Source organism: Tupaia chinensis, unplaced genomic scaffold, assembly GCF_000334495.1.
Source record: "Tupaia chinensis unplaced genomic scaffold, TupChi_1.0 Scaffold000627_1, whole genome shotgun sequence".
Lineage (NCBI taxonomy): Eukaryota > Metazoa > Chordata > Mammalia > Scandentia > Tupaiidae > Tupaia > Tupaia belangeri.
This window is the reverse complement of record NW_006160147.1, coordinates 1,349,555-1,369,641: the sequence shown is the minus strand read 5'-3', so window position 1 is coordinate 1,369,641 and position 20,087 is coordinate 1,349,555. Positions and strand designations below refer to the sequence as shown.

The window sequence follows — 20,087 nt, the reverse complement described above, 5'->3', positions numbered from 1 at the left end:
CGTCCGAGAGGCCGGCGGGCGCCCCGAGTTAGCTGCAGCCGCCGCGGCCCAGGCACCCAGCCTCGAAGCCCCGCCCCCTTGCTCCGCGGAGATTCCCTGGCCCCACCCCGGAGGCGGGGCCTGCCCGGCGCTCCCGAGGCCACGCCCCCCGCCCCTGGGCGCTCCCGGCTCGGCACGTGACAAGGGCGCCGCTTTGATGCTGCGCGCCATCTTGGTTGGGCTTCGAGAGCCCCTTCCGAGTTGGCGGGGGGCAGGGGCGCGGGGGCGCGGGGGCGCTGGGCCTGCACTCGCAGGACCGTGGTCTCGGCCGGCCCGGGCCTCCTGCACGCATCCTGGGATCCCTTTGAATTCACCCCGGACCCTGGTCTGACCCGCTGTCCCCTAGGTCGGCCTTGGCCCTGGCCTTGCCATTGTTGCCAGTGGTTTGTCACCTCTCACACCTGCTGTCTCTCGCCCAGTCGTTCCTTTTCTTTTGGAGACACCCATATTTTAAGTGGAGACGCTTGAAATCCAGATCCGTTTCTGTAGTAGAGACTTCACTGAGTAGTGCCACTATCTTCAGGCACCTGGCTGCTCTAACACTGTTACTACGAAATCTGCTATACACACAGTATGGAAAGTCTCAAACGCCAACATCCCTGACGGACGGATTCTAGCTGAGCCTCTCCATTTTCCTCAATTGCTCCCTCACTCTGCCCCCTGTGGCTATTAATGCATCTCCCCATCTGGTTTGTGAAGTCTCATCACGAGCCTACTCAATCCTTTACCAACACGAGTAAGCGATGCTGGAACTGAACAATTTTTATATAAATGCAATGTGTACGTAGATCTCTGCAAAGCGTGTTCTGTATCAGCACAAATGCCATCCATGGCTGAGATCAGTGACACATACAGTAACTTTTTTAAATTTTGCCTTAATAGAGTCACCATTTTTTGTTTCCTTGCATCTTTTGAAAAGGGCAGGGAAATCAGTATTTCTGATTTATTGGGAAGGGGGTAAGAACTGAAGCTAAATGTAAATCTGTATTATTTTGTTTGACACTTGGAGTAAAATCATAGTATGTATTCATAGTTAAATAAAAATTACAAAGTAGCTTTTAACCTGTAGTCCAGAAAGTTCAAATTCTCCAGGTGACCTGGGGTTCTCATCAGAAGGAAATCCCAAGATACTTCCCATCCTTTCACTAAACACGAACGTGCTAGAAGAGGTAACTAAGTCAACATAGACAATGGTCAAAACCTGGATAACCGCGTATAACACACTTTACCAGATGTTTGTCAAGATTATGCTGAGGGCCAGCAAATGGTGTGGTGGTTAAGGTACTGGATTCCCATGTGGCCCACCATGGTTCGAGTTCTGGACCCATTGGCTTGATCATGCCAGGCACCGGGCATATGTGTGTCCAAAATCCTGAGAGGATAATGGAGAAAGGACTGCAGAGCAGTCTTCCCCCAGGGGCTGACTATCTCTCACTTTCTCTGTCTCTCTTCAGTGAGCACATTTGCCCTATGGCAAAAAAAAAAAAAAAAAGTAAGAGAATAGCTAAGGTAATAATCTAAGAAATCTGTCACCATGCCATCAAGTTTGACACAAAAAACTCAGAAGTGATTCAAAACACAATTATTAAGTCAAATTTATTTCACCCCTCTTTTAATGTAACTCCTGCATGAAGCACACAATTCATAGGACAATCCCTCCTGGTCCGTGGCATCTTTCATTCAGGGAACTAGGGATTCTAGGGACTCTTCTCCCTTCATGCTTCAGTGAGGCAACTTTTGGTTGTAGAGACCTGCAAGGAGCTTACTGTTCTTAGGGTTTTTTTGTTTTCATCATTTAAATGTCCAGTTCTGTCTTCACTGACCCAGGCTCTCTCTCCATGTAAACAGCTTTTGTACCACCCTTAATGGGGGTGATGGTAGTTGTCAGCAGCAGTATTAACAGATGCTTCTAAAAGTAGTCTCTAAATAGCAGGGGGTATGGAAAATGGTAAACATCCACAAATCTAAGTTTGGCTCATGACAATAACTGCCCCATAAAATTTTCATGTTTAAAGAATACTGTGTTAATGCCCACCTCCTGGCAATGTCCAGCTAATATCCAGCTCACTGGATAATTATGGGAGTGTGGAGGAAGAGACAAGCAACAAGGTTATCATCTTAGCAAAACAAAATAGAACAAAAAAAAACCCCGTGACCATATTCTCAAAGTATACAAGCAACAATGGCAAGTCCTTTGGCCAACAGGAGGACATTAGCATTTCTGCACGGACAAAGGCCAGGCTCCTGTAGGCACACAGGTTCTTGATAGACGAGGTAGCACAGCACAGGGCAGAGCCATCACTAAGTACTTAGAGTGCAGGAGGCTGGCCTGAACAGGAGGTGCGTTTTTTTAAATGACCTTCAGCATAATAAACATGTTCCCAACACTGACTTTCTAATAAGTCAATGAAAAAAATGCCACTATCCTTCCTAAAATAAGACTGGTTTACATTTTACTTAGAAACACATCTTAGATATTCGTTTTAAGCTGTTTGGATTTATGGTACATCAACAAATTTTGACTCACCTTTTTATTTATTTTTAATCTATATACACTCTGCCCTTGCACCACGAACTACCACCAAAAGAGAGAGAGAGAGAGTGAGCACAATGATCTTTCTAATCATTGTAGAGCAAAAAGACCTCGGTCAGAATCCTGGCTCATTTGCTGGCTGTTACATGGAAGTCACTGATTCATTTTCTTCAACCATAAAATGGGACTAGTATAATCTACTTTGCTATCCCGTGAGAATTAAGAGGTATTATGTAAAGTTCTTGGTAGAATACCTAGGACATAAAAATTATCATCACTACCATCAGTCTCATGCCAAAAAAAAAACCTAAAATCCAAACTGGCAAAAAAAAAAAAGAAAAGAAAAGAAAAATGCAATAAATATCCAAAGTTATGTTTTAAAAAGATACACAAGTCCATCGTATAGATTCTGAAAACCCTGTCACCTGCTTTATTTCTGGAGAAGGGTAAGAGGAGAAAAGATTCATTCAGATTTGAGGGACAGCTAAACTGAAATCAACAGCAGACAATGTTAGGCCTCTGAGTTTTTCTGATCTATAAGAGGATACTGGAACTTGTTTGAAGATTTAGAAGTTTGAATTTTTCCCTAGAGCAAGATCATCCATTTTTGCTGGGATAAAAGAATAAAGAACAACAAACTCAATAGCACCAAATGGGATTTTAACACAGAAAACAGGGCCAGGTTTCGACTTTCAAATGCAAATTTTTTACATTAAAATATGTTTATAAATCATAGATGTTTTTCCTCTGGATTCAACCCTTCTTCCTCCCTAACAGGAGCCCCAGGAACCTAAAGAGCATGTGCATTACTAACCAGATATACAATCCAGCCACCCCTCCAAATTGGAATCTGATTACTAATGGACTAGACTCAGGGCTGCCCCAAGGGATGGACCGCAGTAACTACGCTCTCAGGGAGAATGGATACTGCGGGTGCCACCAATCAAAGAGCCGAACGCTGTGCACTGGGTCCAGGATGACTTGCACACCCTGTTCATTGCGCAGTTTCCGACCACCATGGACAGGGGAATCTTGGAACACCAGTCTCACTCGGTGATGCCGCATGTCTGTGCTCACATTGATAGTAAACTAGAAGGGAAACACAAATTCAGTATCCAATTTACACAAACGTGGTTTCCAATAGTTCACTCTGAAATGAAACATTCAAGACATAATTTACACTGGTGAGGCCACAAAATTAATCTCTAAATTATAATACCCCTCTGTAAAAACATAAAGAATTAAAGATGATTTGATAAGATCTTTTCAGCTTTATATATATAAACTACACTAAAGAAAGCCTCACAGGGCCAGTAGGTGCCACAATGGTTAGGGTGCTGGACTCCCACATAGCCAACCACGGTTCAAATCCCAGACCTGGAGTTTGCTTTCACACTTTTCCTCCTTCTCTGTCTCTCTCTAGTGAATGTACATGTCCTACAGAAAATTACAAAAGATAATAATAATAAAGTTAAATAAATTTTTTTTAAAAAAAAGAAAGCGTCATAGATGAACTAGGATACATGCATACAGACTACCATCAAAGCTATCTGTTAAAACTGGGTTAGAGGGGCTGGCTGGTGGCATGGTGGTTAAGGTTCTGGACTCCCACACAGTCAAGTACGGTTTGAGCCCTGGACCTGGCAGCTTGCTTTCTCACTTTCCATCTGTCTGTCTCTGGTCAAATTTAAAAAATAGCAATTTTTAAAAATGTTTTCTTAAAAAAAGAAATTGGAACCGGTAGATGGTGTAATGGTTACATTGCTGGACTCCCATATTGCTGACTGAGGTCCAGGCTCTGGACACAGCAGCCTAAAACTCATGCCAGGTATGTATGCATGTGTGCCCAAAATCCCAAGAAGAGAATGGAGGGGAAGGGATTGCGGCATGGCCATCCATCCCAGGGGGTGATTTCTCACTTTCTGTGTCTCCCTCGTCTCTCTGGTAAGTGCATGCATCCTATAGCAAAAAAAAAAAAAAAAACTCTCTCTAAAAAAAAAAAAGTGCGTTAGAACTGTTAAGAGATGGCGTGAAGAGACTCTAATGAGATAGTGTCGAGCAAGTCGAGCAAGATACATGAAACAAACCTGATTCTATTTTTTTGAAAAACAAACCACAAAAATCTCCAAGTGTAAACATGTGTGTATCTTGTATATGTAGGTTTGTGCACAATTGTGTGAGGATAGAGTACACAGAGCATGAGTATATACCTAGGTCATTAATGTGGTGAAGAGAGAGGTGTCTCCAATAAAATATCATGTATGGCATAATCTCAGTTATACCAAATTATTAAACAAGGTGGTACACACATACAAACATTAAAAGAACAATTCCTGAAGGGTAAATTGCAGTTATAGAATTGTCGCAGTCTAAGTTCCTTTACTTTTTTTTTTTTTTAAGAATTATTTTATTTAACTTTATTTATTTATTTATTTATTTTGAATTTGACCAGAGAGAGACAGAGAGAGAGAGAGAGAAAGCGAGAAAGCAACCCACCAGGTCTGGGACTTGAACCACAGTCAGCCACGTGGAAGTCCAACACCCTTAACCACCATGCCACTTGCCAGACCCCCTTTATTTTTTCAACATATTTACATATCATTAAAATTCTTTATATGGGGGACCAGCAAATGGAATAATGGTTATATCACTGGACTACCACATGGCCAACTGCAGTTCGAGTCTTGGACCCGGTGGCTTCAAACTCATGCTGGGCACCTGTGTGTGTGTGCCAAAAATCCCCGAGAGGAGAATGGAGAAAGGGTTGTGGCATGGCCAAACCCTCTGCAGGGTGATTTCTCACTTTCTGTCTCAATCTCTCTCTCTGGCAAGCACACATGCACTACAGCAAAAATCTCTCTAAAAAAAATTCTTTATATGAAACATCTTTTTATATATAGCAAACTTTATATAAAATTATATTATAGTTTGCTACAGGGTGTATACACTCATTGGAGAAAGACAGCGAGGGAGGGAGAGAAGGAAAAGGAGAACTCACTCCTAGGGGTACGGCCACACTGTAATCCCTTCCCCTCATTCTCCTCTCAGGATTTTGGACACACACACACACACACACACACACACACACACACACACACAGGTACCCAGTATATTTCTCAAACCGGCAAGTCTGGGACTAGAATCGCACAGTCAGCCATGTGGGATCCAGGAACATTAACCACCACATTATTGGCTGGCCCCAAAACTTACATTATTTTTTTTAAACTTTTTTTTTAAATTATTTATTTCATTTTATTAATTCATTCATTTATTTTTAATTTGACCAGAGAGACACACACAGACAGAGAGAGAGAGAGAAGGTGAGAAAGCAAGCCATCAGGTCCAGTACTTGAACTGTGGTCAGCCACGTGGGAGCGTCCAGCGCCTTAACCACCACACCACCCGCTGGTCCCAAAACTTCCATTATTTTAACCATAGAAATATAAAGCTATTTTCATTGTGGAAAGAAAACCTCATGTGTCTGTGACCATAAGACAAATTACATAAACTCTCTAGTTGCAGATCCAAATTAAAAATGTTTAGGGAGCAGCAGATGGCATAATGGTTACGTCACTGGACTCCCACGTAGTCAACCACAGTTGGAGTCCCAGACCCAGAAGCTTAAAACTCACACCAGGTGTGTGTGTGTGTGTGTGTGTGTGTGTGTGTGTGTGTGTGCGTACATGCCCAGAATCCCAAGAGGAGGGTAGAGAAGAAGGAATTACAGCATGGCCATCCCCCACGGGGGGTAATTTCTTGCTTTCTGTCTCTGTCTCTGGTGAACATACACGTGCTATAGCAAAAAAAAATTCTCTCTCTGGGGCCGGCAAGTGGCATGGTGGTAAAAGGCACTGGACTCCCACATGGTCGACCACAGTTCAAGTCTGGGACCTGGTGGCTTGCTTTCTCACTTCCTCTCTCTTTCTGTGTGTCTCTCTGATCAAACTGGAAAATAATGGGAACCAGCAGTTAGCGTAATGGCTATGTCGCTGGACTCCCACATAGTCGACCGCGGTTCACGTCCCGGACCCAGTGGCTTAAAACTCACGCCGGGCATGTGTGCGTGCGTGCCCAAGATCCCAGGAGGAGAAGGGATTGCGGCGTGACCATCCCCCCTGGGGGGTGATTTCTCGCTTTCTGTCTCTATGTCTCTCTCTGCCTGTCTGGCGAGTGCACGCGTCCTATAGCAAAACCCCTCCAAAAAAAAAAAACAAAAACTGGAAAATAATAATGATAATAATAATAAATAAAGTTAAATAAAATAATTCTAAAAAAAAGTTCTCTCTCAATAAGATAAATAAATAAATAAAATGTTTAAAACCTGGAAAAATATGCAGACACATATGGTATTTACTAATCTGATTCTCAGCTAGGCCTTGAATAGTCATAGCAGCACACGAAGGACACAACGAGCTGGACACCTTGAACCTTAACACTCCATTTATCATGCCACATGCACGACAAGGTCCTAACACAGTGTTCATGTGTAGGCCTCATCAATATTCCCAACAGGACAGTTCTCAATCACTAACGATCACGACACACGAAGGTGCAAAAACATTCCCCTTCCTATAAAGAAAGAAAGAGGTAAAATATTCTCAGGTATAATTAACTTACCACAAATCTGTGTGTCCCTAATATACACATCTGATTTCAGACTTTTGTATTATTCTTCAAATATTTCTTCCTCAATGGTTAAATTTACAAATCTCTTTCAAACCCTAGGTTATAGAAAAGTCTACAGAAAAGGTGAAGATGGATGCCTGGATCCCCACTTACCAGGGTAAATATCATTCCCATGACAATTGGAATAAAGATGAAATTGAAGGTGGTGACGTGCAGGAGGCAGCAGTCCTGGTCTGGGTTGGTGTGAACATCTTCATACTGAATGGGAGGCCGCAATCCTCCCATACACTTGCTCTTTAACCTAGGGGACTGAAGAGAACTGAGAATTAACTGCATGGCTTAGAAGAAATGTACAGAAGAAAATCTTACAGCTCAGCTAAAGCTAGCAAGTTACACTTTTCCATTATTTCCTCTCTCTTTCTAAACACACTGGTGTCTATACAGAGGTCACGGAAAACTTACCACCTGAAAGAAGGGGAAACACTTTTGGATGAGCAAACGTGGCAGTGGGCTTAGGCTGCCTTTGATGGTATTCCCTGCCACCTGACAACAAATGCAAACTTCCTGCCTCCATGAGAGGGTCCCCAATGGTTGAAAGACTGCAAATTCCTTGTATCTTGTCAGACTACAAAGGACTTCTACTGCCATCAAGCACCATATGGGGCTGGTCCATGTTACTTTATTTCAAGAAGGTGGGGCCAGCAGTTAGCATAATGGCTATGTCGCTGGACTCCCACGTAGTCGACCGCGGTTCGCGTCCTGGACCCAGTGGCTTAAAACTCACACCGGGTGCGTGTGCGTGCATGCCCAAGATCCCGAGAGGAGAATGGAGGAGAAGGGATTGTGGCATGACCATCCCTCCTGGGGGGTGATTTCTCACTTTCTGTCTCTATGTCTCTCTCTGTCTGGCGAGCGCATGCGCCCTATAGCAAAAACCTCTCCAAAAAGAAAGAAAAAAAAAAGAAGGCAAATTCATGCCTAGTGATACAGTTTAAATGTCTGTGTTCTCTCCAAAATTCATGTAGAAACTTCATCTCCAATGTAATACAGATGGTCCTCAGCGGATAACAATTCAACTTAACAAGTTTTTTACTTCACGGTGGTGTAAAAGCAGTATGTATACAGCAGAAATCATACTTTGAGGACCACATCACCTTCCTGTTTTTCATTTTCAGGACAGTACTCAATAAATTACATGAGATATTTAACACCTGATTATAAAACAGATGTTATGTTGGATGATTTTGCCCAAAAGCAGGCAGTGTAATGTTCTGAGCACGTTTAAGATAAATTACAATATTTGGTAGATTAGGCATATTAAATTAATTTCTTGAATTCCAATAGTTTCAACCTGCAATGAGTTTATCTGGCCATAACCTGATGATAAGTTAAGGAGCATCTGCAGTGTTAACATGTAAGGCCTTAAGGATGTGATCAGGTGATCCTTTGTAAATGAAATTGAGGTGCTTGTACAAGAAACGTCACACTGGGACCAGCAGTTGGCATAATAGCCATGTCGTTGGACTCCCATGTAGTCGACTGTGGTTCGAGTCCTGGACCTGGAGGCTTAAACCCACACCAGGCGCGTGTGCATGCATGCCTAAGATCCCAAGAGGAGAATGGAGGAGGAGAGATTGCGGCATGGCCATCCCCCCTAGGGGGTGATTTCTGGCTTTCTGTCTCTCTGTCTCTATGGTGAGCATACGTGTCCTGTAGCAAAAACCTCTCAAAAAAAAAAAAAAGCAGCAGCAGCAGCAACATCACGCTGGGTTCAGCTCTTTCCGGCCTTCTGCCCTCCATGTGAAAACACAATGTTCCTCCTCTCCTGAGCACACAACAAGCATCACCTTGGAAGCAGAGAGACCAGACCCTTATCAGATACCAAACCACCCAATGCCTTGATCTGGACTCACTAGCCTCCAGAACTGAAGAAAATAAACTTCTGTTATAAATTATACCATAAGACTGCCCTGCAGCTGAGTGGTTAAGGGAGCCAAATTCCATAAGGCTGACCATGTTCAAATCCTGGCCCGGGTGAATTATGTGTGCATGCTCCAAATCCCAACAGGATGGAGAAACGAAGAAGGAGCTGTGGTATGACCACACCTCACTGGGGGTGCTTTCTCCCACCTTTTCTCCCTGTCTCTTACTGGCAAGCACACGTAACTGCTGACAATTAGAAAATTAAGAACTTATATTATGAATAACCCAGTCTGTGGTACTTTGCTTTAGTACTAGTAATGCCTAGTGAAATGTGTTAAAACAAGATATTACCTGAAAAAGAAAGAAATGACCACATACCTGTTTTTTGAACTTGAAGTTGAATTCCCACATTGGTTCCTGTCTGTTCCCAACAATCTTTCTGCACCAGAAGAGTAAGCACTGTTAAGAAAATAAAAATAAAATAAACCAAGAAAACAAAAAGAAGAAAATCAAAATACACCATAAGGTGACAAAAAATAATCAGCAAAAACCTCTCTGACAGCTTTGAAGCCAGTCATAGTCCCAGTGCTGAGCGCTTACTCTGGCACAGATAGACCCCCATCTTGACACTGGTAAAACTGGAATCAGGTGATCCCAGGAATGTTCAGTAAGGAGAGAGGGACCAAATAAGTCAACCTCAGAGGCTACCGAGGTCAATTCCTACTGTTCTCATCTTTAAAGACAGAAGCATGGTATCTAGAGATAGGGTATTCGCTGACTCAGCAGGCCACTCCTCCGCATTAAAACATAAGGGCAGCCAGTAGCCACTAGAAAAGATGATAACAAGGCCATAGACAGGCAGGGATGGCTGGCCCTACAATAGAAACAAGCTGCTTAGGACCCCCTGGGAGCAGGCAGCCAGTACATCAACTACACAGTGAAGCTGAATTCATCTAGAGTCAGTCCCTCCATGGAAGTCGGGCTACAGCTAGGGTTAAGCACAAGAAGTGAAGTACCTCCCAGGGGACAAGGGGTGGGTCGTCCGCCGTGCCAGCTGTCCTGCCCTTCAGACATGCCCTGTACGTCCTGCTGTTCCATCAAAAATAATGGGCTTGGCTTTAAGGGGAAAACACTTCTGCTGCCATCACAACGGCTCCAGTGTCCCATACAAGCTAGCTACTGAAAAGAGAGAGAGGGGGAATCAAATACGAAAAGCTGGAGTCCAGGAACATGGGGACAACTCTAGGCATGCTGGCAACTCCCTAAATGCCATGCGATAATTGATATACAAGTGGCAAGGCCATGCATGGGACACCTGCCACCGCAGGTCCCACACCCTCTTCAGAAGATCTCTAAGAAGGCACAAAAGAAGCAGCCAGGTGGCCTCGACTTACTATCTGGATTAAGACTTTAGCTGTCATTCCACTTTGGCTTTTCATAGTCCACTTGGTTAAAATTAATATTCAGGGATCAGAGTATGAAGACATGGGCACTTTGGAATTTAAGCAGTAGCACTTGCATTGTGCACTGGAGCCGCTGAGATATGTCAAGCATGAGGAGTTTGCCCGATGCTGCTCTGCTCCCAGCAACTGAGTCACACCAGGCGTGGTAAAGTTTGAGACAATCCCCACCCTCACCCCAGTTAGTCTGATACTATCAAATTGTTTCTGGGGGGAGGGACACTGTAAATGTGAGATGATACGCTGTCCACTCGTGTTACAAACAGAAGCAGCTGCTGGGTGAAACTCTATTCGCTCAGCATGCCTCTCCTGCCCTCAATCCATCAACAGGATAACATTAAACTGAGCTCAGCCAATAGCTCTGACCACCTCGGTTCCCAAGGCTAGGGGGATGCCAAGATAATCTTGAGATCAACAGAACCCTTTCAATTAACGTATATCAGGTAGAATACTGTCACCCTAAAACTAAACTAAGGGAGAATAATCATTATAAAATGTCTATTACCATAAAAACAAAGTATAAGAGAATAGAAAGTACTATAGAATATTAGATTTAGGGTCAGAACAGAGCAATAAAAATTATCTACAAACTCAAAAGAAATGAAATTTAGAAAACGGTACTAGCTGAATAAGAAAAGGACCCAGACAACAAGTTGCCTAAATAATCACATGTGCTACGCTAACCTGGCTTGGCAATGGTGACTTGACTAGCGATTTCATCGGAAAGGGAAAAAAGAGAGAATGGACCAAAAACTAGTAGACCTACTCACAAGTCAGAAGAATGCCATTAACATGAATATAATGTACGAATACAAAATACTGGGGAAATCCTGATATGAACACAGGAAGAATTTTAGAACATTACTAAGGACCATAAATCAGAGTACCTTTTGCTCTCTAAAACAACCTAACAGAGCCTGGCCATAGCCTAGCACAAGGAACTTGACAAATGCTAAAAAAAAGTCGTCTATACCAGAATTCTTTCAGGTCAACAATAAAGGAGAACCTCAGATGTCAAGGTCACAAGAGAAAGAGAAAACGATTGAGCTGCTTGTGTTATATCTTTGTATCACAATTTATAGGACCTTTGAAAAACTGTAGTAGACAGCTACCATTTGAGCTGTGCTCTTCCTCGCCCAAACCATCAAAACCATTATATCTACAGTGGTCCAATGTACAATGCATGAGATTAAATTAAAACAAAGAGAATAAGGAATATGCAAAAAGCACAAGAAAGCTTTAAGGCAAAGATAACAGGAGCCAGCCCAGCACAGCAGGAGTCTGGGAGAAGTGAAACCTCTGAGGACCGCAAGTGTGCATTAGTCCCTACCAGCCTGGGACCTGGAGCCCTCCCCATCAAGGAAGCTGGAGACCAGGCAAGATAACAGGCCCATCACACAAGAGCCCATTAGTCAAACCCCAACATTAACTCTCACTTACTTTGGAATTCTTTAATGTGCTGGGAGTGCTTTCTGGAATGGCTGGGTTCTTGGAGATTCGAGCAGCAAACGGCTCATACATATGGTACAGAGATCGGATCACACACGCCCGAAGACAGCGCAGCTTCTCCATTGATTCTGGTCGCAGGCGCAAAGGCAGAGAGGCATCCAGCGTGTAGTGCCTGAAACATGACACATTACTCCTACCAATATGTGGCTTCCCCCTGTTCTGGGTCAGTCTCCCAGGACTCCTCCTCTCTGATGAACCTTACTGTTCCCCTGGCCAGTAGCAAGTTTGTCCCCAGTGCTCACAGACATACAAATCACCATCTCCTTAACTTCTCTGCAACTCTGTTCCTTCATCATGTAATCCTGTACTTCTTCATCCGTTTCAAAGTTTAAATCTTGACTATTTTACTTTACGAAAGAGCAAGTCTCTGAACTGCTATCAGTATAACATACTCCAGTTGCTCAAAAAGAGCCAGTCCAGGAGGAGAGCTGCCAGTTCTATATCTGAGGTCTCGGGTTGCTCTCTACTTCCTGCCGCCTCAACATCCTTTCCTGCCACAGCCTGACAGCTGACGATCTCCTTACACGCCTGCCCCGACATCCAAAGTAGCCAGCCAGCCCTTTTACTAATCACGTAGTGCACTCAGTCCTCGCCACTGCAATGACACATAGGAGAGTATAAGCACAAAAACAAAACGATGCTTCAGGATGACGAGCAAATCTAAACATCTCCAGCTGGAGAGATACGAATGGACGTCTGTAGCTTTCAAACGTTCTAACTAAGGTAAACCTCTGAAGAAAAGGCAAAGACAGCTCTTTCTGGGACCTGGAGCAAAACTTTTTGCTAAACGTAAATACTGAATGCAGGAAGGAGGCAACCATAGGAAAGACAATTACCTGATGAATTAATAAAACCAAATTTAAATTAGGGGCTCAAGGAGTCCAAAGCTGGGGGTCATGCCCCGGCATGGAGTAGAGAAAGTGAAAAGAGGTCACCATCCATGGAGGAGTTCCGAATCACAAACAGCAATGAAATCAGCTACACAGATAACAGAGTGAGCTCTCTGTGGTCGCACCTTCGGTACAACCTGGTCCAAAAGGCAGCAGTGCAAGTGACAGTCCAGGCATTCTTACAAATCAGGGAAAATTTCACAATGTCCTCAGGACGGATGTAGGAGGCCAGCAATAGCCAAATATCCATGGGATACTCTTCTCCTCCAGCCCCATCCAGGTTTTCTGAAACAGGAAAAAAGAACAACCACCTTTGATTTTCTACTGCACACATATCTTAAGCTAATCGTTTCAAGTCTCCCAGGGCCTGTGTAGTTGAGAAAAAGGTTTTAAATCGGTCTAAAGAAGCCCCTTAAACTTCCCACGTCCTGCTTACTTTAGCTGGCAGAAACCTTTGCCTCCTACTGCCCAGGACGTGCCCTTATTTAACAACTACTTACAGACTATTGTGAAGTTTTCAATATAACTCTGCCACATTATTTTATTCAACTCTTTTTTTTTTTTTTTTTTGAGAGGTTTTCGCTATAGGGCGCGTGCGCTCGCCAGACAGACAGAGAGAGACATAGAAACAGAAAGAGAGATATCCCCCCCCAGAGGGGATGGTCACGCCGCAATCCCTTCTCTTCCATTCTCCTCTCAGGATCTTGGGCACGCACGCACACGCACCTGGCGTGAGTTTTAAGCCACCGGGTCCAGGACGCGAACCGCGGTCGACTACGTGGGAGTCCAGCGACATAGCCATTACGCTGACTGCTGGTTCCCTTCAACTCTTATCATTCTTCAATGGAAATAAGGAAAATACTTCTGTGCTCATTTTACTAATAAGAAAACAGAATCTTTTCCACTGAGTCAAGGTGAACAGAACCCAGGTTTTCACTCTAAATTCCACTGTTGCAATATAAACCTCATCCTGGACTCTCCCTGCAAACATTTTCTTCAGTTCAGTGGTGTTAAAAAAACAAAGTTGACTTTAAACAGTATGAGGAAACCTCTAAGTACAAAATAAATTTAAAAGCCCTGTATGTTCATTAACTGCCTGCAAACATGTTTTGCCCTGGTTGCTCCTTTTCTCTTTGCCAGTTTGACCTATGAACCTGGCCACAGACATTCAGTCACTCCTTGACAAAATATCCCTACCTCCTCCTCCAACCTCAGACCTCGTTAGTGTTGATTCTCTTAACTCTGTGGCTCATTTGCATCTCAGGATCAGAAAACAATGCACACTCCAAAATGATCCCTGAATCTGGGCTAATACTAACCTGAATTCAAGCCTACTCATGGAACTATCTTAAAACCAGCTTTCAGAGGCTAACTGCCTCCTGCCGTCCTGTGACTCAATTAAGCTCCTGTGATAATGGAGACCAGTACGTCTAAAACCAAACCCCACGTTCTGGTTCCTATCCTCCCTGTAATCTCCAGTAACCACTCAAGGCTCAGCTGCCACCTTCTCCCACAGTACATCTTCTCTTTCTGAAAAAAAGGAAAATGACTTTGAGAATTTCCTCTACTGCGACCCATAAAGACTTTTCCCAGGCCAGCAGGAGGCGTGGAAGTTAAGGCTCTGGATCCCACATGACTAAATACATGGTTCAAGTCCTGGACCTGGTGGCGTGAAAAACACACCAAGTATATGTGGATGCATGTGTGCGTGCCCAAAATCCTGAGGAGAACGGACTGCAGTGTGGTCATCCCCCTAGGGAGTTATTTCTCACTTTCCCTCTCTCTCTGTCTCTCTCCCACACATATCCTATGGCAGAAAATTCTTTAAAAAAATTTTTTTTAATTTATATATACATACACACACACCAAGTAAAATAAACAGCTTACATGAAGTCAAGGTGATTAGTAAAACAAAGCACATGTAAGAATAAAGAGAAAAGTCTACAAAATTGTGAACATATTAAGAAACTGCTACTAAGCCTTTTAAAATGTGATAGTAATTATTTTAAAGAATATTTATCTTTCGGTGATAACTACTAAAATATTTACAGAGATGATGATATCTGGAAATGGTATCCTTTTTTTTAATATGCTAGAGGGTGCCAGTGCTCAATGGAGAGAGAGAGAGAGAAGCAAAGTGAGAAAGAAACAACCTCCATGTAGGAGGGTCACGCCACAATCCGCTCTCCTCCCTATCTCCTTTTGAGATTTTGGGCACATCTGTGCACTCACACCTGGTGTATTTTTTTCAAGCTGTCAAATCTAGGGCTTGAATCATGCTGTCAGCCATATGGGACTCAGCCTCCTCAACCACCACATCACCAGCTGGCCCTGAAATTTTTTTTTTTGGAGAGGTTTTTCGCTATAGGGCACATGCGCTCACCAGACCGACAGAGAGAAACATAGAGACAGAAAGTAAGAAATCATCCCCCAGGGGAAATGGTCACACCGCAATCCCTTCTCCTCCATTCTCCTCTCGGAATCTTGGGCACGCATGCACACGCGCCCAGCGTGAGTTTTTTAAGCCACCAGGTCCAGGACACGAACCGCAGTCGACTACGTGGGTATCCAGCAACATAGCCATTACGCTAACTGCTGATTCCCTGCCCTGAAATTTTTTGTTGTTGCTGTTATTTTAAAGAATGATTTTACTGGGGTCCAGCAGGTGGTGTTGTAGTTAAGGTGCTGGACACTACCACATGGTCGAAATGGTTTAAGTACTAGACCTGGTGGCTAGCTTTCTCGCATTCTCTCTCTCTCTCTCTCTCTGTCTCTGTCTCTCTCTGGTCAAATTAAAATAAATGAATGAACAAATAAAATTAACAATAATTATTTTTTTTTTAAAAAGAATTATTTTACTTCATTGTATTCATCATGTTTTAAAATCTGACCAGAGAGAGAAAGAATGAGAAAACAAGCCACCATGTCTGGGACTTGAACTGCAGTCAGTCATGTGGGAGTCCAGCACCTTAAATACCACACCACCTGCTGGCCCCGAAAATTGTTTCTAAGTAATCCAGTGTGTATGTGGTGAGGTGGGAGAGTAAACTCTGAAACAAAAAAGCCCATGAGTCCATGATTACTGAAGCTGGGCAACGGCTATATAGTCTTCACTATACTACCTTCTCTTCTCTTCTATGTTTCACGAACGAGAAGCTAAAAGAAAAAAGAAAAAAAGAAGTCTGACTAGAATGGAGAAAGTTGAGATAAAGTAAAGCATGAAAGTACAAGTTGACCTCGTAGCCTAGCAGTTAAAGGAGTTACTACTATGTGGCTGACCACAGTTCAAATCCTGGCCCAGTAGCTTGAAAAACAAGCCAGATGAGAGTGTGTGTGTGTGCACATGTGCTCAACATCTAGACGGGATAAAGAAATAGAGGAGAAAAGATCATTACGGGGTGCTCTCTCCCTTAGCCACCACACCACCTGCTGGCCCTGGTATGAGAGTCTTTGAGGGAACAACACAAGTGTTCTAAACTCCCTGTTCTACCTCTGGCAAGTGCATGAGCCCTCTGATACTAAAAAAAAAAAAAAAAAAAAATTAAAGATGGATTATAATTAAAAAAACTATAAACCAGAAGTCACATATATGATAAGTGACTGATATCTGAATAGTGAAGAATTCTTACAACTCAATAATAAAAAGATAAACAACCCAATATAAAAATGGGTGAATATTGGGACCAGCAGTTAGCGTAATGGCTATGTCGCTGGACTCCCATGTCGTCGACCTCGGTTCGTGTTCGTGTCCTGGACCCGGTGGCTTAAAATTCAGGCCAGGCGCATGTGCATGCGTGCCCAAGATCCCAAGAGGAGAATGGAGGAGAAGGGATTGCAGCGTGGCTATCCCCCCTGAGGGGTGATTTCTCACTTTCTGTCTCTCTGTCTCTGTCTGGCAAGCACATACGCCCTATAGCAAAAAAAAAAAAAAAAAAAGGGGGAATGATAGAAATAGACATTTTTTCCAAGAAGGCACACAATCAATACGGACAGGAGGGGACTAGCAGGTGGCATGGGAGTTAAGTGTTGGACTCCCACATGGCTGACCACAGTTCAAGACCTGGACCTGGCAGCTTGCTTTCCCACTTTTCCTTTCTCTCTCTGATCAAATTAAAAAATAACCAATAAATAAATAAATCTATTTATCTTAAAAAAAAAAAAAGAGCTGAGAAGATGCTCAATATTGTTAGCCCCCAGAAAATGTGGATCAAAACCACAATGAGATACCACATCATACCCACCAACCCCCGTAGTTTAAAACTCCAAACAATATAATTTAAAAAGTAAAATAGTAACAAGCATTCACAAGGATATAGAGAAAGTGGAACTTCATACATAGCTGGAGGGAATATAAAATAGTGTAGCTACTTTGGAAAACAGTTTGACTATTCTTTTTTTTTTTTTTTTTTGAGAGATTTTCACTGTAGGGCACGTGCGCTCGCCAGACAGACAGAGAGAGACATAGAGACAGAAAGCGAGAAATCACCCCCCGGGGGGATGGTCACGCTGCAATCCCTTCTCCTCCATTCTCCTCTCGGGATCTTGGGCACACATGCACACGCGCCCGGCGTGAGTTTTAAGCCACCGGGTCCGGGACACAAACCGCGGTCGACTACGTGGGAGTCCAGCGACATCTCTCCTCCAAGAGGTTCTAATTCAGTCTGGAGGAGCACAACACAGAATCTGAATGATGGTTTGGCATATCATATACCATTAATTTTCCTTTGTTCCATCTTATAAGTGTGTAAGTTTTAGCACCGTTAAGATGTAACCACAGAGTTCTACTTGCAACAGAACCTATTAGACATAAAGCAGGCATTAATAATTGCACAGTATTAGAAAGTCCATAACAACAACTAAGTTTATCTAAAATAAAACTGGTGACATAAAATCCACATATTTGGGAAAACATCTTGTCATAATTCACAAGGAATAGCTGCTAAAGTCTAGGTCACAGCTCCAGAAATGTGACTCCCTCTCAAATTTAGGCAGAAATAAAAAGCCCAGGTACAACAAACCCTGCCTCATCACCAAGATCTTAGTGGACATCAGGTTTTTTCCTACTCCCCTGATACCACCTCTTGTATCTGCACTTGTGCTACTGAGAATACAAAAGATGGCTTCACTTAATTATACAGGCAGGACTAATGGCCGAAGGAGAGCAAGCCCTGTACCTTTGTGCCTCTTGCTTTTCTTTTTTCTCAAGACATTTTTCTCACGGATGCTTTCTTCCTGGGCTTCCATCTCATCGCTGCTGTCAATGATGTCACAGGGCTCACCAGCCCCAGAAAGAGCTTCCTCTGCAGGAACTTGGGAGGCTTCCAAGCCACAAAGAGATTTTACTAGAAGAAAATAAGAGAATAAGATGACACACAGACTCCCTCTCCACCCCAAAATACAAACATCTTAGCCAAGATACCAATATCCATCAGGAAAAGTGTACGGGGGAGAGGAGGCTGCATCAAAGAGTCTGCTGGAGAAAGCTGAGAATTTATGGGGTGGAGCGGGGAGGAGCCAGCAGGTGGTACAGTGGTGTCAAGGTGCTGGACTCCTATACGACCAATCACAGTTTGAGTCCTAGACCCAGGGGCTTGAAAATCACATTGTGAGTGTGTGTGTCTCCAAAATCCCAGTAAGAAAATGGAGAAGGGATTGCTGCATGACCATTCCTGTGCATGGTGATTTCTCACTTCCCCTCTCACTGTCTTTCTCTTTCTCCAGCAGGCACACATGCCTTATGACAAAAAAAAAAGAAAGAAAGAAAGAAAGAAAACCAATGGGCAAGATTCCAAAGTCGCAGAATCTGACTTTTAGTTTGAGGAACTGAATCCAATTTAACCCTGGAGCTGTGCTGGAGACAGTAGGTATTAAAAAACCCAAGTCTCAGGGACCTTAGAGTAAAAACCTTGAAAACAAGGCCTTCAACAGAAATGAAAAAGAACACACCAAGTTTATCACACAAAGAAGCAAACTGCTGGGGACCAGCAGTTTGTGTAATGGCTATGTCACTGAACTCCCATGTAGTTCCCCGCAGGCCCCAGTGGCTTAAACTCATGCCAGGTGCATGTGCAAATGATCCCAAGAGGAGAAAAGTGGAGAAGGGATTGCACTGTGGCCATATCCCCTGGGGGGTGATTTCTCACTCTGTGTCTCTCTATGTCTTTCTGGTGAGCGCAAGCACCCTACTGCAAAAAATCTCTAATTAAAAAAAAAAAGAAAGGGAACCGGCAGTTGGTGTAATAGCTATGTCGCTGGACTTCCATGAAGTCAACCAAGGTTCAACTCCCAGACCCGGTGGCTTGAACTCACACCAGGCACGTGTGCAAGCGCTGCCCAAGATCCCAAGAGGAGAATGGAGGATGGAGAAGAAGGGACTTCAGTGTGGCCACCCCCCCTGGGGGGTGATTTCTCACTTTCTGTCTCTCTGTCTCTGTCTGTCTTTCTGGCTAACCCAGGAGCCCTATAGCAAAAACCTCTCAAAAAAAAAGGGGGGGGGAGAGGACCAGTAGTTAGAGAAACAGCTATGTCACCGGACTCCCACGTAGTGGACCGCGGTTCCTGTCCTGGACCCGGTGGCTTAAAACTCACACCGGGCACGTGTGCGTGGTGTGTGCCCAAGATCCCGAGAGGAGAATGGAGGAGAGGGATTGTGGCGTGACCATCCCCTCTGGGGGGTGATTTCTCGCTTTCTGTCTCTATGTCTCTCTCTGTCTGTCTGGCGAGCGCACACGCCCTATAGCGAAAACCTCTCCAAAAAATTAAAATTAAAATTAAAAAAAATAAAAAATAAAAGCAGCAAACTGCTGAGTAAAATATATGTGAGCTGCAGGAAAGAAAGTAATACCAAAGAAGAAAGCACTGAAAACTAAAGAAGAATATGCAATGATTTTTCTTTTAATGCAAGGACAGAAATAAAGTATTTCTGCTACAGTAACAGCTACTCTTGGCCAATCCTGCACCCCGCCCCCGATCCCGAGTATATGAATAAACACTAAGAGCAAACGCGTTTATGACAAGACGCCCAAAAGACTGCAAGAAAAACACTGGGACCGAATCCCAGATAAATATTTAAAACAACTGGTTTTGTGTTCGCGGCCAGAGACTACA

General features: G+C 43.6%; 1 protein-coding gene across 2 annotated transcripts; it reads right to left on the bottom strand.

The window, feature by feature from the left end:
* Positions 1–2,975: 2,975 nt before the first annotated feature.
* TMEM183A (transmembrane protein 183A) lies at positions 2,976–18,322 on the bottom strand (the record flags this gene model as incomplete). Of its 2 annotated transcripts, none has more annotated exon segments than XM_014591943.2 (6): positions 2,976–3,661; positions 7,352–7,507; positions 9,500–9,580; positions 12,022–12,202; positions 13,106–13,265; positions 18,155–18,322. In XM_014591943.2, coding segments are annotated over 6 exon segments (932 nt in total), but the record flags the coding sequence as incomplete, so codon positions are not given.
* Between the last annotated feature and the right edge of the window lie 1,765 nt (positions 18,323–20,087).